Source organism: Cydia amplana, chromosome 5 (genome assembly GCF_948474715.1).
Source record: "Cydia amplana chromosome 5, ilCydAmpl1.1, whole genome shotgun sequence".
Lineage (NCBI taxonomy): Eukaryota > Metazoa > Arthropoda > Insecta > Lepidoptera > Tortricidae > Cydia > Cydia amplana.
In genome coordinates, this window is record NC_086073.1 from 5,684,144 (window position 1) to 5,706,930 (window position 22,787).

Consider the following 22,787-nt stretch of genomic DNA (forward strand, 5'->3'; position numbering starts at 1 on the left):
TATTATTTTATAATAAAACGTAAAAATGGATGCACCTATGTTTTATTATTTTAAATAACTCCAGATTAACAATAACAATTTTTCTCCCTATTAAAAATTTGGTCTCACTTTCGATCTCTAATTTCAAATATACATTCCTTGGTAAATTGTATCTCTAAAAAATATGTGTACATTCCATAAATATATTATAATATTTTACTAATAACAACTACTTACAGAAGATACTCTGTCATGGATTAATATGAAGTTACCAATTTAAACATTTAACTCATAATCGGCTCATACAATATTAACTTATCACAGTGTTGCTTTATTATTTGTTTAAATTCAGTGATAAAGTAAATACACAGTTTTATATCGACGACCCAAAACACAATAATAATATCATTTTGTATATACCTACAGTAGAATAAATGAGTGACATTACCACATAATCTACTCTAAGTAAATAGACATCAACACTAACATTATCTCTGTGAATGTCGCGATGTAAAAAAAATACTTATCAATAAAAATCACAAATAGTAGGCTTAGAATAACAAAATATATACAGGTAGTTAACGTAGATAGGTAATTATGGTTTGAAAGTTAGTACCAATAAGATATTGAAATGGAATAAACAATTCTAGTAATTAGTCAGTCTTATTGGCACATGTTCAAGAGAACCATAACTCAGGAATGCATAGCGGCAAGGCAGGTCGAGGGCTAACCTCATCCTTAGTTATAGACAGTATTTCGGCTTTGTGTACTAAATTGCCATTTAAATTAAAAATATATTTTCACATCACTAATTATATTACATACAAAAAAGTAAGAAACCTAATTATTACGAGCAAATATTTTCAGGTAAGTATTAAAGTAGATAGTTGACGTTTTTTTAGTTTTATTTAAGTAAGTAGCTAAGAAATAATTTATAATCAAAAGCTAAAATGATGACGAGGAAATATGAATACGGAAACGGCAATTTCGTACATAAAGCAATATACTGCATCGTATATTAAGGCAACTTCTAGATAATTATTTTTGTACTTATTCAAGCACTATATTCAACTACTAAATATACTTAATTCGGAACAAAAAACCCCTCCTACGTACTTCCAGACATCTGTGATGTCTCATTGACTAATTTACACAATATGGCCTAGGAAATGGGGCCATACTAACGTTTCACAGCTTACATTATAACCGAATGAGTGTCTGATTGGTTTTATAGTTTGCACCAATAATCACTACACGTGTGCGCGCTGCCACACATATACACCAATTACTTTTTCACATACCCGTACGACGCGATGGCTGAAACAAATAAAATAATTTGGTAAATAAAGGTTCCAGGTTGGAAGCCGAGAAAGTATCAATGAGTCTCTAGGAACTCATGTATGAAACCGTGATTTGATAGTTACCAGTCGCTTTTTGGTGAAGGAAAACACCGTAAGTCGCGAAAAAATTCATAGTTGCTTGCTAATCTCGCTAATCCGATCGTCAGCCCAAATTTCGATAGGTTGACTGGGTTAATAGCGTCAATAGGCTTATTTTGGTTTCTTTCAAAATGACACATAAATGCAAGGTGTGCTAAAATCGACTACAGTAAAATTGAGTCTATCTCGAATGGTCCTTCGTGAATAAAGCACTCTGTGCACGCGATTGTACCGCTCAACCCCACCAAAAGTGTTTACTGTAAACTTTTAATTTTTATATGCTTCATTCACACTTTTGTAAGTTTCTAGATATCTGCGGCAATATTCGTATCACTACATAGTATAAAACAAAGTCGCCTCCCGCTGTCTGTCTGTATGTACCTATGCTTAGCTCTTTAAAACTACGCAACGGATTTTAATGCGGTTTTTTAAATAGATAGAGTGATTCAAGAGGAAGGTTTATGTATAATTTGTTAACCCGTGTGAAGCCGGGGCGGGTCGCTAGTAGGTATCATTACAAATTAAACTACTTACCACTAAATTCCTTATCACACATCATGAGCAGCTCCAGCCACTGCGGGCCGGTCACCTTGGGGGTGCTGAGCGTGCCGCCGTACGCCTCCGGCAGGCACTTGGGGCTCACGTGCTTGTGAAGCAGCTCCCAGTCCTTGCCCACGAACAATAGCCGCGAGCGCAGCTTCTCCTTGAGGAACGGCTTGAACAGTTGGTACACCATGTTGAAGATGTACGGCTGGTTCACTATGAACACGCCTTTGATTCGCAGTGGTATGCTTTCCTGAAATTTTAAAAAATATATAAGTACGTAACAGTTTTGAATGATTCACTAATAAAAGTACCTATTAAAGAACTTATATACAGTTTATATTTTTTCGCATCGCATCCTACGCGAGTTACTCAAATGGCAAATTAGTGACACGACACTAATAATAGTCTTACAAATTCAAGATCGAAGTTAGCAAACAGTTTAACAAAGCTGAATAGCCAAAAATCACAAACGTTTCATATAACCAATGAGGTCGCCGGCACACAAGGAAAATTGCCCACAATCCTCCGTAAAGCATTTGGTGAGTTCAACTTAGGTATGTATTATCACAACATTACTACGTAATTATATGTTAAGCCGAAAACATACCATAATATAGAAAACATATTACTAAACATTGCTGAAACTGAATAAATTTATTTAATTATTTAATATACATCATAGGTACATAGATACACCGAGCCCCTTTTTATATACCTATATATTATTTCAGGAGATTATGTGTTTTGTTATAATTTTTATTTCATTTGATTTTATTATATAATTAAGAGTTTTTAAAATAAGAGAGCAGTACCAATTAAGCAGCAACAGTAATTTACTTAAAAAGAGGTACTAAATACTATAATGTTATCTGTAATTTACTCTTGATTTAATAAATGATTTTTGATTTTATGTATTGGAATAGAAAAAAAGAAGGATGTACTGCCTTAAAATATAACAGTCCAGGGAGAGTTAGATATATGATTATAGTATATTTATATCGGGCCATTCACGTAATTTAGGTCGAATTTTGCACGACTGCAACAATTATAAGCCTTATAAGCCTTATAAGGTAATTGTTAGGTACTTTACCTGAAGCCAGTCTAGTAGCCGCTTAGCAAATTGCGGTGTGAACTGCCAGACCTGCTGCATGGACAGCCCCTCCATGTCCATGATGACTTGCGCGCCGCAGATTTGTGACACTGGCTCCATCATTGCCGCTTCGAGGAATAGAACACAGCCTTTGAAAGCCTCGTCCAGTGTACATTTACTTGGCTTCCAGCGTTCTGAAATGTACAAACGTTTAGTTTAATTAATATCATCGGCAACAAAAATATTAAGCAGAAAATGTTTTAAAACATTCGGCAAATAATAAAGTTTGTATAAAGTTGGTACGTTTAGAGTGGATTCCGAAGATTTCCAGTGACTGGTGCTTAATAGTCATGTTGTACAGATTTTAATGATACCACAAGTAGGTATCGTGTATTATATTTTTTATAAAAATAACATATTTCTTATAAACCTATAACGCTTAGAGTCTAAGCCTTAGACAATGTAACGGAAAAATTATCAACACCAAAGTTATATACAAAAATACCTGTGGTTGCCTATGCAACGTACGTCAGTTATAATATAAGGTTATAACTTTTATTATGAACTTTTTGTCTCATTCATGACATCATGACAAAAGCATGAATTTCTGAGACGTATATAAGGATGAATTTAGCTATTGTGCCTAGTCACCAATTGTTTAGAAATGACGTCAATGTATGACACGAATCATGTTATTATGTCACAAGTCATGTGTTTAGTAGTAATCATATGTAAGTAACCTGTCAAAGAGCCGAGATAAGTTGCTACTTTAATGGAAATTAACTAGGTGACGTTTAATATAAAAATGTACAAAGGTTACGTCTGACGACATAAAATGAGTAATTTACTTCACCGGTAAAGCGTGTCGGTAAAATGATGACTTTCAATAATATTGAACTCTATTGTATTGTAACGCACACATATCTCAGTACCACTTTAAGTAATAAGCATTACTACTGGCAAGATCATACCTAAATAAATACAGTATTATAACTATGACGGTGCAGACAATCTGTGCGAATAATAAAAATAATAACCGTATAATTATTCGTCTCTACCGACTCGCACTGTTAGTGCTTTAGAAAGGATATCTAGGCTCTCCGAAACATGTCGCGCGAGTGACTTAAAACAAGTGAGTCTAAACCGTAAAATTATTCAATCTATATTACCTTATTCACCTATATTGTGTAAGACATTTCTCTAGAACGTGTTTATCTAGGAAAATGACTTTGTATGTAAATTCTAAGCAAATACGAGTGAAATAGGGTATTTAGATTTACAGGCTCGATATTGGATGTTGTGCATAGCCCTCTACTTACGCGCAGTCGAAAAGGAATGAGACGAGGACCAATTTTTGCTGCTAAGACTATTGACTGCATAAGTCAACACAAAGGATCGGCTAAGTTAGCACCATCAAGATGTCTTGGGCGGCGACAAGTGGCGACAATGGAACTACTATGTCACTTACTGCCCAACTCGACGACCAGAATACGCCGGCCCAATTGGTCGCGCGTGGGCAGCACCGACAGTATGTCCTGGTAAAAGATGTTTTGCTCTTTGCTGGGCATCAGACCATCGTAGTGCTTCGCGTGCTTCACCTTAAAAACGTAGTAACGTTTGATCTGGAAAGTTAGAAATGCTATTAATGAAATGTAAAGTGCCAAAAAACTTGCTTGTATTGAAAAAAAACTTTTGCCTAATATTATATTTGTGACCAACATGAATTAGATGTCTAAAGTTGCTAGCACAAACTGACCCCGATACTCCTTTTCACGTGAGAAATACCTTCCTCAATCTAACTAGCACAGTGAGAGAGAGCGAGAATGCAGTTTTACAAGTTGCTAGTTATTATACCGTTATTATTTATGTATAAGAAATTAGTCTGTTTGATGTAGTTAAAGAAAGGGATTTTTACCAGCTCATATGCGCTTTCGGGGTAGAACTTGCAGGGTCGCAAGAATCTGACCAGCCAGGCATCACTTTCCAGTGGAACGTGTAAGTCCTTGTCCGCTGTAACAATACATTTAGAAAATTAGGAATAAGGCAATTTTAGATGATCGTTAGTCTATTTTAGAGCACAATTGTAACCTACCTACTAAAGAAAGACGCGGCAAAACGCATTGAAAATTGCTATTTAACTTTTTTTTATCAAGGCAAGCGATACTATAATTTTATTTTTTATATTAATGGAAAAATGGCAAAATCACCGCTTCGGGAAAGCTTGAACTTGCGACATTTTGGAACAACGGTCCAATTGCTCTTAATCAACTAAACTACCGAAGCATACCAGAATCATGCGAATCTTTCCATTTCTTCCTTTTTATTTACACGCCTTTTAGGGAGGCGCATCTACAGTAAGAATGTTTTATCTTAACGGCACCGGAGTCTGAAGTTGTATTAATAATTCAAAACAATATTCTACGCATTTGGTGACTAATCAGATATCGCGTGACATTTTTTCAAGGATCTCTTACCAAAAAAGGCTATTGTCGTGTGCAAATACTTGCGTCATAGTGACGAACTTTCGGCCTGTGACCGATCGACAGTCGGGCCAAGTTTGCGCATTCACACATTCTTACTAGGTAACCATTTTGGGATATTTTCTCTCGAAGTGGCAATAGGTAATCCTTAAAGGTATAGGTACAAGTATAGGTAGGTACAATACCGTACATAGACGAAATTGGTGTGCAAACACGAATACATTTTTTATCTGCCCGCGACTTCATCTGTGTGGCATAATGATATTGTGATACAATACTATCATGTCCTTTCCCGGGACGCAAACTATGCCAAATTTTATCTAAATTGGTCCAGCGGTTTAAGCGTGAAGAGGGTTACCTCTCTTGTGTTAAAACAGACGGACAGGCAGAGTTATTTTCACATTCATAATATTTGTAGAGAGACTACTAACTGTTAATTCAACCAACGAAAAAAAATCGCTTCTGAATAACCTTAACCTCGAGTGAATACGCAAGTTGTTGTAGCCTGGAAAAAAGGAGTAGAAACGGAACCAAGTATTTTTTCTGCTCTGATTGCAATTTTGTTTAAAAAGTAACCTAAAATTATTTTGTTTAGTTTGTTCAGTTAGTGCACGTGCTGTAAACGTTGTTGTGATTTGTCGTTATTTATTAAATCGATCAGTAGGTATTGTAATCCCATATACCTAATCTGAAGATGAATGATAGAAAATTAAGTAAAACTAAAGCATTATCTGGACCAGAAAGATATACCTATTATCTTAGGCAATTAATCAAAAATTTAGATTAGACGCCAAAAATAATATTATTTTTATCTCCTTGGATATCGGGCCTATAATCCCGGTTTTTTGATAGGCTTGCGTGGGGACACAGATCCAACACGTAGATGCCCCTTGGAGAGCTTTTATGTCATGTAGAACGCCTACTGGAACCCGTTCCCAGGTGCAACAATAGACACCCATGAACCGGTCTCAGCAGGCATTGGGACTATTGTAGAAAAAGAGAACAGTATACTGGTCTATGGATTAAAGTTTGGGTGGACTATGAGACTGGGTTATTACAAAGACGTACGGACACCTGCCATAACAATGTGTTCATATTATTTTTATTAATACGTAGTGGTAGCTGCCGTAAAAAAGTATTCGCCCATAGTAACAGGGCCACTTGCACCGTTCACTAACCCGGGGTTAACCGGTTAAACCAGGAGTTACCATGGATACCAGTGCAATTTGACTCTGGGTTAACGGTTTAAGTTTAACCGCTTAACCCCGGGTTAGTGGGATGGTGCAAGTGGCCCTTAGTGTGTTAATGAAAACTTAGTTGAACCAGGCTATAAATTGAATGTGAGTTTACGTCAATAGGAACATTTTCTAAGAATATGATTTTTTACTATAAACACAAAAAAAATTGTTTGAGTAAATATCCGTGCATAGGATGACTCGACGGAGGTTTTTTTAATAATTGAACAAATGTCGTAACTCATAAATATTTGCTAATTAAATTGTTGTTTTCTACTACCACTTCCCGGTAGATATGTGTTCATTATCATAATCATAATATATTAATTGTGACTATAGGTATACAAAAAAGCGGCCAAGTGCGAGTCGGACTCGCCCATGAAGGGTTCCGTATTTAGGCGATTTATGACGTATAAAAAAAACTACTTACTAGATCTCGTTCAAACCAATTTTCGGTGGAAGTTTACATGGTAATGTACATCATATATTTTTTTTAGTTTTATCATTCTCTTATTTTAGAAGTTACAGGGGGGGGGGGGGACACACATTTTACCACTTTGGAAGTGGCTTTCGCGCAAACTATTCAGTTTAGAAAAAAATTATATTAGAAACCTCAATATCATTTTTGAAGACCTATCCATAGATACCCCACACGTATGGGTTTGATGAAAAAATTTTTTTTGAGTTTCAGTTCGAAGTATGGGGAATCCCAAAAATTTATTGTTTTTTTTCTATTTTTGTGTGAAAATCTTAATGCGGTTTACAGAATACATCTACTTACCAAATTTCAACAGTATAGTTCTTATAGTTTCGGAGAAAAGTGGCTGTGACATACGGACGGACAGACGGACAGACAGACAGACATGACGGAACCCTAAAAAGGTGTTACATGTGTGTGTGGTGGTGTGTGTTTGTTTCATTACATGATTATTGACAAAAGTGGAAGGGCATTACTTATGTGGCGCATAAAATATTCTATCTCCTACCTTCTATAATTCCTGCACCTTACAAGTGGACCCGTACCACCTGCTAACTGGTAAGTCCAGCTCGACCTGCAGCAGGAAGACAGCTCCTTCCTATATCTTACCTTCTAATAGTCTCCTGAGCTCGGCAATGGCGGGGTCGATGTCTTCTGGCATCTCCAGTAGCAGCTTGCACGTAGGGTTACCAGATGACAGGAATTTTCCTGACATGTCAGGAATTTTGGCCTTTTGTCAGGAATGGGGACGGAACACGAAAATGTCAGGAATTTTTTGAATTGATAGACTTTATTATAAAGTACCTTTTTATTTACTTAAATTAATAAATTATTCAAAAACATTGTAAAAAATAAATAAATGAGATCCACTTAACTTATCAATAACTTCATAATTATTAATTAACAAATCTTTAATCAAGCATACATATACATGACGCGCGCGGCTCGGCTCAATCGGATGGCCATCGCTAACGGCTAGAGACCCCCCCCCCCCGTCATTGAAAGGAGGAAAAGGAAGGAAAAATATTCGGAAATCAGGAATTTTGTCAGGAAATTCTAAATTTGTATCTGGTAACCCTACTTGCACGCGATCTCCCAGAAAGTCTCGTTCGGATCCTCCAGCTCTATCTGCAGCAGGAATGCGCCAAGCTGCACCGTCTATAGGGGACGGACTGAAAATCAGCGCTGCGCAGGCAATTTGTAATGAAATGACTGACGCAGCGTATGCTGAGCCCGTTCCTTTTGCCGCACAATTATTCTTATTTTTTTCAATCCTTATGTTTTGTAACCTGTATGCTTTTTGTGTTGCAATAAATGGTTTCTTATTCTTATTCTTATTATTCTTATAGCCTGTCTATGTCAACAGTTGATGTGACCATAGGACAAGTCGTCTAGCTCCTTCCTATCTCTTACCTTCTAGCAGTCTCTTGAGCTCGGCAATGGCGGGCCCGGTGACTTCTGGCGTCTCCCGCAGCTCCTTGCGCGCGATCTCCCGGAAAGTGTCGCTCGGTTCCTCCAGCTCTATCTGCAGCAGGAATGCGCCAAGCTGCACCATCTATAGCTTGTCTTCGTCCGTCAACAGTTGATGTGACTATAGGACAAGTCGTCTAGCTCCTTCTTATCTCTTACCTTTTAGCAGTCTCTTGAGCTCGGCAATGGCGGGCCCGGTGACTTCTGGCGTCTCCCGCAGCTCCTTGCGCGCGATCTCCCGGAAAGTGTCGCTCGGTTCCTCCAGCTCTATCTGCAGCAGGAATGCGCCAAGCTGCACCGTCTATAGCCTGTCTACGTCCGTCAACAGTTGATGATACCATAGGACAAGTCGTCTAGCTCCTTCCTATCTCTTAGCTTCTAGTAGTCTCTTGAGCTCGGCAATGGCGGGCCCGGTGACTTCTGGCGTCTCCCGCAGCTCCTGGCGCGCGATCTCCCGGAAAGTGTTGCTCGGTTCCTCCAGTTCTATCTGCAGCAGGATTGCGCGAAGCTGCACCGTCTATAGCCTGTCTACGTCCGTCAACAGGATGTGACCATAGGACAAGTCGTCTAGCTCCTTCCTATCTCTTACCTTCTAGCAGTCTCTTGAGCTCGGCAATGGCGGGCCCGGTGACTTCTGGCGTCTCCCGCAGCTCCTTGCGCGCGATCTCCCGGAAAGTGTCGCTCGGTTCCTCCAGCTCTATCTGCAGCAGGAATGCGCCAAGCTGCACCATCTATAGCTTGTCTTCGTCCGTCAACAGTTGATGTGACTATAGGACAAGTCGTCTAGCTCCTTCTTATCTCTTACCTTCTAGCAGTCTCTTGAGCTCGGCAATGGCGGGCCCGGTGACTTCTGGCGTCTCCCGCAGCTCCTTGCGCGCGATCTCCCGGAAAGTGTCGCTCGGTTCGTCCAGCTCTATCTGCAGCAGGAAGTCACCGAGCTGCACCGCCGGCAGCTTGTCCACATCCGTCAACATGTGCTGGGACACTAGAACAAAAATGCGCTTTTTTTTAACTTAGCATTTAACTTAACTATGACGACTGGTCTGGCCTAGTGGGTAGTGAACCTGCCTGTGAAGCCGATGGTCCTGGGTTCGAATCCCGGTAAGGGCATTTATTTGTGTGATGAGCACAGATATTTGTTCCCGAGTCATGGGTGTTTTCTATGTATATCAGTATGTATTTATCTATATAAGTATGTATATCGTCGCCTAGCACCCATAGTAAAAGCTTTGCTTAGTGTGGGGCTAGGTTGATCTGTGTAAGATGTCCCCTGATATTTATTAATTATTATTATTAGATACCGTAAAACCTCCCAACTATAGTCCAAAGCTCCCAACTGTGGTCCAAGATTAACTGTTTTTTTTTCGTTTAGGGGTGTTTTTTACTGTATTTTTGTAGTTTTAGGCAAGGGATGTTTACAAATGGAAGAAAAAACTCGTTGAGCTTGTGGACCATTGCAGTATGGGACTACATATAGTTGGGAGGTTTGTAGGTATATTTGTTTGACTGCGTCTCATTGAAGTCACAGACCCGACAAAAAAAGGTAACTGTAGGTAATGTGTTTATTTACTAGTGTATATGTTTGAATGTTTTTTTTTATATTTCCGTGTCATTGTTTGAATCACATTTGAATAGCATTTGTATTATGATTATGTAAGAATAATAACAAAATTATGAGAATTTAAACATGCAATGTTTCAAGGCCAGTTTATTTGAACTTTCGGGCATTGGCCAAATCAATTAGGGCAGTGACCACCTCGGTTTACATTGATAACATGATGTTGTTATTTTTCTTGTAGAGCTGCTACGGCCTACGGTCCGTAAAAAGAAACTGATTTGACTAATAGTAGTCAAATACCCTATTTATTATTTATGATATTAAGGTATGAAGGTATATACTTACTCTACTATACCTACCTATATTGAGAAATGAGGAGGCTCTAATTCTAATAATAAGGCGATAAACAATGTTATTAGTTTGGTTAACAATCGACGGTGACACTGGAAAATTGTCACATATATAAATTTATACTACGTATGGACCTTGAATATATAAGTATACAACGATGTTTATAATTTTAATAATGACCGCAGGTAAGTAGGTTTAATAACTTTTCCACGATTACTAAGATCTGGTCAACCACCTAAGCTATTTTTAGAGGTACTTATGCAACCTCTTCTAAAAATAACTTGTGTTTGGGTTTAACGTTGTTCGGTATGGTAGGTATTAATCATGCGTCAAACAACCTGTTTTACCTTTTAGGCTAATCATTTTTCTTGTGAGGGTAGGCTATCTTACCTATTAAATCACGTAGGCAAGGGTTTTGCAAATTAACATAACGACTACCGTAGGCTCAAAGGGCTTAACGGACAAAACGCAATTTTTCAGGAGAGCCAAAAAACAGTTTTTTTTGAGAAAAAAAATCATAACTTTTTTGTTTGTTTCAATAAACTGATGCCTGTATGTGGCTTATTCTTAACTTTTTGAGCTCTTTTAAAATGATTGCTTGAACTTATAATACAATGCTTAGTTACGAAAATAGCATGTCCGTTACGCCAAAAAACACGACTGTTTTTAAGAAGGGCGTCTCTTACGCCTCTTTTTATATGGATTGTCTTATTCGAAAAAGGGTTTAATGTACAAAAAAAAATACTATTTCAGTACCATTTGGCGTAAATCCAACAATTTCGTTACAATATGGCATCTTGCATTTAAGGAACACTATACTTCTAAGTACTATAATTTACAATTTTTTTTTTCAAAAACTTATAGAGATGTATTCATTGTTAAGTTTTTTCCCCATTTTTGTTATTTTGGATACTTAAACGTGGAAAAGGTCGTTTTTTAGCAACAAAACCAATGTTTTCTTTTTTATTTGTTTATATTACTTCAACAGTGCCTTAGTGTCTCACTGTAATACTGTGTAATATGTTTGAATAAATAAATAAAAAACAGAATCACTTCTGTCCTACCATCTGTATCTATTTATGTATATCAAAACAATTTATAACAATTACTTTTACTATAGAAAGTATGTATGCGTTATTTCTGTTTGTAGTTTTAATTTGATCATAAATTTTACTTTTACATACCATAATACCATTAGGTACAATACTATACACGGCGGGAAGAAGTTCATAACTCGCGGTAAAAAATGGAAGAAATAGTGGTTTTGACGTCTCGTATGTCTGTTCAGTAAAACTTAATGAATATGTTATTATTTATGATATTATATCAGAGTAGGTAGCAAAAAAGACAAATGGCCAGGCCTACGTCGTACTTCTATGTAAACGTTTATAGACAGTAACTTTCATAAAGTTAATCCTATAAATTAGGGTTTAAACAAAAAAGTATTAATATTACGTCTAATCAAAATTGCAAATAGCCCAGTCACATACAAAACTAAAAGTTATCAGTCTAATCTTAATTAATCGCCATAATTATCATTTAAATATAGTCGTGTTTTATTATTTTCATAAAACTGATGAAAAAAGTACCCACTAGTTCAGTTTAAATTGACAAACTTTAGTAACCCTATAAATAAAGCATTAATGAGCACACGAGCAGGTACTGCAAGTACCTACTTAATAAAAAAATGACAAGGAAAGTACTAGATCATCCCACTTAATAAACTCGAAATTGTACATAGTATGTTGGCGTATCTCTTACATTGAATTCTCTAACACTCGTATAAATATCCACTAGTTGTGGGCGTAACGTATATTTAGCACTCAAAAATCTACTGCAAATAGGCGTAACTGTCAATAAATTAGCACAAATTTAATAAAATTTCCGATGCAAAAGGGCGTATCGTACAAAAAGTTAGGAGTTACGCCAAAATGTCTCACAACATTTATTTGAATTGGCAGATACGGCAAAATGCGTTGGAAAATTGTGTTCACGCACTGATTTTTCATAGGGCTTAACGGACATTTTTTTCAAGTTATGGAGACGTTAAATATGCCAATCGATAGAGAAAAAAATACTGAGTATAACTGCATTCATAACTCATTTTCGTCATTTTGTCCCTTACGCCCTTTGAGCCTACGGTAGTCGATAAAAAGACAAAAGAAGTCGATTCTTCTAAATATTTAACGTTTAGCTTCTCATAATAACAAAGTGAGAAAACAGAATCAGCTGACGTCTACCTTTTAGGAGCCTATTAATACCTGCTAGGTAGGTACAGGTACCTACTTGTTAAGTATAATAGGCATCCGCATAATTCAATACGTGTAGGCAATTGTTACTATCAGAACTTTATAGACAAAAACATTCTTAGTTTTTAAGGCGTTGGATAAAGATTACAGCATATACCCTCATTAGTAATAATAAATAAGTCAAGATAGATACGTGTCGTACAGTACCTATTGGTAAAGGATATGTTTAACAATGCATATAGTATTCTCTTATGGTAAAGGTAATAATAATGAATAATAAATCGGTTTATTCAAGACAACATAGGTCCAATCAATAACAATGTAAAAGCAAATAATATTTAAAATGAAACAGTGACTCATATTATAGGTACATATTATTTGTTGAATAGTATGTAGTAATTATTGCGGTCATTCGCCTTGCTTTATCTTAGCGTGCTGTAGAATAAAACGATTACCCTACTTAAGAAAGAATATTAACCATGGTTAAGATTAGATGATTTAGTACCTTGGTTTTATTTATTAACATGTGTATACTTATACTTATCCTTCATTAATTCATTTCAATGGTACATATAATCTTAAACCCATGTATTTAATATATTTATTCACTTCAATTTGTTCAATGGGATTAACTTGCCTGTATATAAGTTTCGAAAATAATACTTTGATTTAGGCACATATGCCTTAAATATAAGTAATACTTACTTATTAAAAGCCAATTTAAAGTATAAGTTCCCGTGGTTTATTTGAATGAATAGAGAACCCCTAGGGGGGGTTAAAAAGGGGATGAAAGTTTGTCTTAGGGTCCAATAACATGTAATTATGACTACGTAGTTACAAAACTTTCATTAAGTAAAATTCCAAATATCCCAATACACACCCAAAATCAAAACTACTAGGGAATTGTAAAGTATTTATGTAAAAAAAAAATACCTAGGTAAAATCACTGCGTACTATTGTGTTGCACAAAAATACATAATCAAATTACTCACGTTTTCCCATTTTGGCTAGTGTCCCCGAATATAGGATTTTCGCAAAGAATGAACAAAACGGCTACTAGGACGGGCGGTCGGAGCGCAGCGAAGGACGAACGCGAATGCGGCTCGGTGCGTGCCGGACGGCTTGTATGTATATGTGCCACGAGTGGTGCCCGCGAACAGACGTTCATTGCGATTGCTTACGTATCAGAGGAGAGTGCTTGCCTCAGCCGAATAAAATACCATAGACCAACCACCAGTATCACTATATGTTATGACCTCGATTGTTATCAAACAACTCTGCCTACTCGAAAACCACACAAATATTGGAAAGTGCGAATGCTCTGTAAGCGATCGATATATCAGGCCCTAATTGTTAACCGTGGCTACCCACAACTTTATCCGTGTTTGCAGTTTTTATCAATTCTATAAAACAAGTGTCCGCGTATTGAGTACGAATGGTTAAATTTATTAAGTTTTGACGTCATCATTATTTTTTTCTCTATGACGTCATTGAGGATGACTATGACCCATTACGATATTTACCAAGTTTTCAAAGTGTTGACATTATCCACAATGTAAATAACTTTTGACACGAAGTTCAAATTTTAAAATGTAAAGTAGTTTGGATATTAGGAACATAGGTACTTGTTTAGTAATCAGAAAACCCCAAACGTGTCCGGGAAACATGGCGATTTGAAATGTCAAAGACAAGATAATTTAGGCATGGGGGCCGATTTTTGAATTTCTATCGCTCGATTTCGTCACTCGAAAATCGGTGGAAAACGGCGAAATGCTGATTTTTGAAATACGAGCGATAGAAATTTGGAATCTAGTGGTATTGACCACTCGATTTCAATTCTATTAGTAGAATTTAAATGCCTAGTAGTGGAGATATTATTGAATGAAATACAAGAAATCGAGTGGTCGAAATTCAAAACTCGGCCCCCTGGTGTACGAGTTCAAGAGTACAAAAAAATTTCAAAAAAGGCGTACTTTTGAAATTATTAAAAAAATACTTACTTACCTAGGGTTGCCAGATGGTCGGGATTCGGCGGGATTCTCCCGATTTTAAGCTTGTGTTCCCGATTCCCGACCAAGTGAAAATTGTCCCGAAAAACAGCTTCACGTTATAAAACAATAATTTCAAGTTCCGAACTGTCGTCGAGCGAGCCAGCGACCCGCTCCGAGCCCGTCAGCGCGCGCGCCCTTGCGCGCGTGGCGAGATTGGGCAGAGCAGCTGACGTAGTGCCAATAATGTAAAATATCGTTGTTTTTAATACAATTAATTTAATTTGAATAGTTTTTTTCCCGACTTAAGGCCCAAAATCCTGAAAAATTTATATTTTTTCCCGATAATAGCGCCTTTCGATCTGGCAACCCTACTTACCTACCTTGAACATGGGTAAGTAATAGAACGTATACAAACCTATAACATATCGCTCAGAATATATAAATTCAATTAGTATAATTTTGAATGGCATAACGTGCAATAAGTATAACGTGCGATACGTATAACAATGAATTCTATAATTTTATAATGTATAATGAACTTTACATATAATATCGTTTATGATAAGTATAAAAAGGTATAACGTTGAAATAATATAATATACAAAACAAATACCACGCAATAAACGTAACCTTTTATTTTTGGGGGGTAACAGTTCTAACCTAACCTAACCTACTTTTCTGGTAGCAGTTTCTTTCTCTGAGGGGTCACAGTTCGAACCTAACCTAACCTAACCTACTTTTCTGGTAGCAGTTTTTTCTGTGGGGGGTGACAGTTCTAACCTAACCTATTTTTATGGTAGCAGTTTCTTTTTCTGTGGGGTAACAATTCTAACCTATCCTAACCTACTTTTCTGGTAGCAGTTTTTTCTCTGAGGGGTCACAGTTCTAACCTAACCTACTTTTCTGGTAGCAGTTTCTTTCTCTGAGGGGTCACAGTTCTAACCTAACCTAACCTACTTTTCTGGTAACAGTTTCTTTTTCTGGGGAGTCACAGTTCTAACCTAACCTAACCTACTTTTCTGGTAGCAGTTTCTTTTTCTGGAGAGTCAAAGTTCTAACCTAACCTAACCTACTTTTCTGACAGTAATTAGTTTCGATGACCTATGAAATACTGAGCTATCCAAATAATTTTACTGATGTTTATTTGTTCAGATACTTATATGAGATGTTATTCATTATTTTAATTTATATGCATAATGAATGTTATATTAAATGTTATTAGTTTATTTGTATGTTATACCAAACAGCGGTACGTATATTGTATGTTATATTATTTTTATGTTATACTTATTGAAAATATAGATTTAGTGCATTATACATAAGATTAGTATACGTTTTGAACGTTTGTAAACTGAAATTATACCAAAAGTGCGTATTCATTATGATACGCACCCCTTGAACATGATATCCTTAACCTGATATTCCTAATCAATCAAACGACGTCATGTACAGCGAGCTGCAATAAATCATATCCAATTTGTGAATGTAATTTATTCATGAAGGGGGCATGCAATTTTGCAGCTTGGTGTAGGTATAGGGTATAGGTACCTACCGCTCCCTGTCAGTCGGTGTAGGAAATTTATTCAGTATTAAATAAGTATCGAACCAATGGAGTAACAAAATATGAAGTAAGTAGGTGGTTATGTTTTCCATACCATTTATGTTCATCCTGCAAATTGGTTAGACAATGAATCTATGTCCTATCAGTGCATAAGACACCAACTCACAAGTTGTGTGCAACTCGCGGGGGTATGTATAGGATTCGAATCATGTTGGTTAGTGCGAGCCTTGCACAATTTGGAAAACATCAATTGAAGGATTCGACATTATACATTCTACAAGACTATAGAATAAAATCTTATTCTTAAAGAAATATCTTATGCAAAAGAATATATTTATCTTGGCCGGCTAATTACATTTCAAGACTCTACAGAAAAAGAAATCGAAAGGAGAATATCTATGGGATGGAAAAGGTATTGGTCAAAAAAAGATGTATTTAAAAGTAAAATACCAATACATCTTAAGAAAAAAATTATGGATAATACGATCCTGCCGACAGTAACATATGGATGTCAATGTTGGCCTCTCACAACAAAAATAATAAAAAAACTGAGAACGTTCCAGCGAGCAGCTGAAAGATCAATGATGGGCATAAAACTAATAGATCGCATAAGAAGCTCAGAAATAAGAAAAATAACGAAAATTACGGATATAGTTCATACAGTATGTAAACTAAAATGGAGATGGGCAGGCCACATTGCTAGAGCAAATGACGGACGTTGGAGCGAACGGATCATACAGTGGTATCCAAAAGATGAAAGGAAGAAAAGTACAAGAAATAGCGGCCAACAGAAGACGCGCTGGAAAGACGACGTAATAAAACTGGCAGGCACAACATGGCAAAGAATAGCTAGAGACCGACACAAATGGCGTGATATGGAGGAGGCCTTTGCCCAAAACTGGGCGTCCAAACAAACCTAACATAGATTTGCTTAACCTTACTCTAATACTTAATAAAAATTAAATTCTGCACTAACTAAAACTAAATATTAAAAATTAAATATGTATGTAAATGGCACTAACTATCTAAGAAAGAAACTGTATAACGTTTGGAAATAAAGAGCTTTATTATTATTATTATTCTCTTTATTTATTTATCATCTTAAGTTAGGTTAATTTATAATATGGATATAAAAATAAAATACAAAAACACTTACAAAAACAATACAAAATACTTATAAACATATTATAAAAAAACCTAACCTAGGGTGCCGCCAGCAGCGGGGCAAGGCCCTATTATTATTATTATTATAGAATAAAATCAAGTTTATCTACAATTTACCTAGTTTTGTAACCCATTAAAAAATAACTAACCCAAACCCAGGATAACAAATAGCACAAGTTTAAAAAAAGTGAAAATGAAAAATGAAAAATATTTTATTCAGTAGCTTAAAAACAAAGTGTAACTCTAATATCTAAGACTATGAGTACCATTTTTTCTCACCACATTTACTCAGATGAATGCAATCGAAATTACTTACACTATATATCTTGTGGGCTGTGACTTATGAAGGGCCGTAATAAGGTAGGTATTTATGTATAGGTTCGTGTGGGTTATTATGGTAAATGAAAATTAAGCGTGATTTAAATTCAGATGAGCTCGAGATAAAAATGATTTGGTGCTCGGGTGAATTGCCGATTAATTCACTTCCGCCAATAACATTATATTTACGGGTTGGTTGTTGTTATTTATTATACACTGCCGAACCCTGACCTGAAGTGATTGTATTATCTTTGGCTGAACCTGTAGACAATGATTCAAATAAACCAACTATACTTAATAGTTAAAAAACTAAACTACGTAGTTACATACGGTAGTTAGGTACATCATTTTATGCCTTAATGACAAATTGACGAGAAGTGATGTGAAATGAAGTGATACCTGTAACTGTTTGGTCTGTCTGTAAGATCTATTTTATACGTTAATTATACGCTTCGTAGGGATATGGTGGTTGGTAGGGGTATGCTGGTTTGTTGGTCTATTGTGTCATGCGTTAATTCAATTAATTCAATTATATATTTATTTCAAATCCATACGATCCATAATCGTTAATCTCACACAAACATACTTACCTACTTGTTATGGCTCCTCTACACGATGGGCGAGCGCCGGCCACTCCAAGGGACGCATTTATGCGTTAGAGGGAGCAAGTGATATTGCTATCTCATTCTACCGCATGGCTGCGTCCCTAGGAGTGGCCGGCGCTGGCCCATCGTGTAGAGGAGCCATTAGAATGTGACAGCACAGAATAAATAATAGTACTAAGTACAGAAGACTCACTCTCTAACAAAACGCGTCTGTCGTCTAGGTGACGACAGCGCCACGCGCGGCTTATGGCTTTCCCCAAAATTGGGGCAGCACGGATGTACTTTTAGCTACCTGTAGCAAAGCGACGAAATCGCGGAGTGAGACACGCCTGGTGACGGCCACGACCATAGACGATAAAGGCTCGACCATCATAGGGCGGTGAATAAAAGCGCACCTTGAAAAATGTTTGTGATACAATTTTTTTCGTACCTATGGTACCTATGTACTGTAGTTAAAAACGAAAAAAAAGAAACTCGATTCATCGGCGCCAAGTACATTAGTGGTAAGATAATATTGGAGACAACTTGGAATCATCCAGTTTAGCTTTGCTGTGTTGAGAGCTCAATACAGTGGACAGCTACAGTTTTAAATTACTAATTGCACCAGTTACGATGGCGGAGTTAAAGACCGCGACCAAAACGTAACGTCATTCATTCATTATGGGTGCAACTCGGTGAACAGAGCATAACGTGTACCTACACGCACTGACCACCATTTTGCTATGCTTGTGGTGCTTGTATTTCTGTCCTGTCTGTTTGAATTTCTTTCTGGCAACCGTATTTGTTAGAAAGGCAACGAATTGCTGGAATTTCAATTAGTATTATTAGATTGGAATGATATTAAGTCAAGCAGGATCACTTCGTGTTTAATACAGGTGTATGTATTACCAATAGTTTTCAATATAAGTAATCTTGATATGATAAATTGCACATTTGTGAGTAAGGCTTTTTTGCATAAGAAAATTATCATAAAGTTAACCTATATTTAATTTTTAAACAAGGCCCATATTACATATACCATGCCCGTGTAGCCTAATATACCTACATATTATAGATATTTATAAAAATTTACTATAAACACTACTTTAATTTCGGCTACACTACGTCGTAGAGATTTGATATTATTTATATTAATTGTGTCAAGCTCCCGTACATTGTTAGAATGTTCAAAAAGTATTCCTATTTATTAACCGATTGAAATTATAGTCAACAAAGATTTGGCAATAATGGCAATAGGTAAGTGGCTCTACTAGCTCTACTTTAATAAGTCACAATAATTCCAATATTAAATAAATCATTGGCATAATAATCTTAATCGCTGTCCAGTTAAAACAATAACCTCGATTTAATCGGTTACGAAGTATGATACTGAGTTGACATCAACATGTACGATGGTAGCGACATCTGTTGCTAGATGGCAATAAGATATGAAAACTGGTCAAGCTCGTCGTTCGCGAGTCGGTAAATAGCGACATCTAGTGTTGAGTAGCACTGTGACTTTAAAGCAATGTCCAGTGACGCACAAAATACCTTCTGTTTAAGTGTTGTAAGTTAATCATTATGTTTATATTTATTTATTAAAATGTTATGATGGTATTTATGTATATTATTATGTCTATAACATTAACGTCCTGATCACCTAGATGTAGTTTGAAAAACACTGCATGCCTCAGCGGTTACGGCGTTTCAAAGGTGGAACACTAAAAAAGTAAGTACCTCTGCTGCGCTATTTTTATTATACTGTTAATACATAGCTGATCCAGCCTCTTAAAAACGTTATAGGTGTGTATGCCTATAATTGAGGAGTTCCCTCAATTCCTCACGAAATCCTTCATCAGATCAGAATTTTGACATAATCGTGGCAAACTGGAAATAAGTATATATGTTTTAAACGAAAAAAAAAAGATTTTCCAATTCTGGTTACAAATGACGGACTTCTAAGGTAACAAACACACAGAATAATAAGGACATTTAAAAAACGTGATACGTATGATAAGGAAGGCATAGTATGCCCTTGATAGGTAATGTCACAATAACTACCGCTACTCCATACAAACAAACCTATCCTCATTTTTTTGCATATTTGATGTAACTACAACAAGAAGCTTCCCATAAATATAAAAATGTTCGCATTTTTTCGCTCCGGACTAAATAATAAACAACAAATTAAATAGGTATAGTAATTGAAAAAAGTCTAACGGGAGAGCACAGTAGTAGTGAATACAGGTACCTACCCGTACTTTAAGGTCCTAGCTAAATTCCGAACACGGCGGGAAGAATGACTCGCGGGAAAAAATGGAAGAAATTTGAACCTTATGCAATTTAATTTTAAGTTCAAATTTCTTCAATAAAATATCTCGAGTTATCAACTTCTTCCCGCCGTGTACCGAATTGGTTGTTGAATAATACTTACCCTATGACATGTTCAATTTACATAGCTAGAACCCGAAATGGCTCACTCAACAATCACGAAACGTGATTGTATGTGTAAAAATATTTTCCATAATGTCAAAGAGGAAAATTGGGATCACGTTTCTATAGAAAGTGGTCGTACACTTTCATCATAATGTACCTAAATTTACACGTTAATATGTATTGTGTGCTGCATTGATATGTATCAGGTAGCGAATTCCACAGCTGCGGTGTAATAGCCTAAAAAGCTCTATTTTGATAGGAAGCGCGTTGGGTATATTAAAGATGGCGTAATGTAAGAGCAAGAGTGGTACAAGCCCGTGACCTAGAACCGAGCGCGGCCGCCGGGAGCAACGCGCCGCGCCGCCGAGCTGCCGCTGTCGATGTCGCTGCCAACCACAACAGGGTTGCGACGAGCCACTTATTGCAGAGCTCTTTAGAGTTTGAGAAAATACGTTATTTGATTATTTCCTCTAGACTTACGTATTCTCTTTACACGTATGAATAATATTTTCCTGTGATCATGTGAAGTTAAACTTTTTTAAATTAAATAAATCTAATATTACAACTCTACAACTTATCTGCTTTGCCTAAAGGTTGACTGGTAGAGAATGCCTTTTGTACAGTGTGTTTTCTTATGTGCAATAAAGATTAAATAAATAAATAACTCTAATATTGTCTTCGGTATATAATACCTACCTACCTAACAACTTTGTAATCTTTGTATAATGTTTTAATAAAAAAAAACTAGCAAACATGAAAAATAATTTATTTTGAATACACAACATTGCGAAGAAGCATTAGACAATGACATATTTGACATCTGACATAACGTACGAGACCTGTGTCTATAATCGAAATAGACGTCTCTGTAGACGTCTATTTTTTAATAGGTTCCAGGTTTTAGCTATGGTATTAACATAATTGATTAGTTTTGCTGAAATATCTAAAATCACTAAATATTTTGCCGAAACACACGGTAAGGTTATTTGATAAACTTGCACATCGAAATGTTTATCTATTGAAATATAACTTAAAAAAAAGAATCCCAATTATCACGGATTACAAAGTGCTGTCCAATAAACTTCAACGTCAAGTAAATCTACCAGGATGGAACATTTAGCGATGCTTTTTTTCTCGGTTTATATTTGGAACTTGAGCTTCCTTCTGCCTTTGTCGCGTTTCCAGTCCTACTACTTTAACCATGGACCTATATTCTAGGTCCATGACTTTAACAACATTCTTTAAACATTTTTCTTTCATGATGTATATTAATTGTAGATGTATGTATTGTATGTTACCTTTTAAATTTAGCAACATGTATTTTTGTGGACTTAGTTATTAGGCATTATCACAATGGGCTATCTATACACACTTCAGTGCCACTATTTGCCAAAAATGGATCCATTAGTGGTCTACAATTTTACTAATGAGTGGCAGCCCTGGCTCTATCACAATCCAATGCAATTAGAATGCGACGAACAACATCGAGATGAACTTGCAAATGTACATAAATATTAAATATTACCAAAGACAAAATATCATTCTGTGTTGTATTGTTGTTTTATATTGGGTATTTTTACTATTTTCATACATGTTGCTGGATTAAAAGTGATAATTTACAGGTCCAAAAGAGAAGTTTGAGTTTTAAAACTGTCTTGGTCGCCTCCGACTGCTTATTGTCAAACTTTTCATACAAGCAAATTCTAGCAAACTACAGATGGTTTGGTGCAAATGGTGCAACTGATCCTTATAATATAAAGCAAGACTCTCGAAAGACAGAGACCCATCAGACTGTCGAAGGATAGAGATTTGAAACAGTTACGTGAAATATTTTTTTATTGGCTTGACATGTTTCTGA

General features: G+C 36.2%; 1 protein-coding gene across 2 annotated transcripts in view; it reads right to left on the reverse strand.

The window, feature by feature from the left end:
• Window positions 1-1,201: 1,201 nt before the first annotated feature.
• Window positions 1,202-22,787, reverse strand: part of LOC134647867 (alpha-tocopherol transfer protein-like) — a 37,110-nt gene continuing 15,524 nt past the window's right edge. Inside the window, exons 2-7 of one of the 2 annotated variants that reach the window (XM_063502212.1) lie at window positions 9,523-9,702; window positions 4,970-5,064; window positions 4,523-4,676; window positions 3,055-3,248; window positions 1,953-2,214; window positions 1,202-1,296 (exon numbers count right to left, since the gene is read on the reverse strand). In XM_063502212.1, the coding sequence (XP_063358282.1) occupies window positions 1,265-1,296; window positions 1,953-2,214; window positions 3,055-3,248; window positions 4,523-4,676; window positions 4,970-5,064; window positions 9,523-9,702 (917 nt within the window). In that variant the 3' untranslated portion in view covers window positions 1,202-1,264. Of the gene's footprint in view, window positions 1,297-1,952; window positions 2,215-3,054; window positions 3,249-4,522; window positions 4,677-4,969; window positions 5,065-8,660; window positions 8,834-9,522; window positions 9,703-22,787 lie in introns of those variants that run through there. The other variant, XM_063502211.1, reaches the window with a different exon arrangement.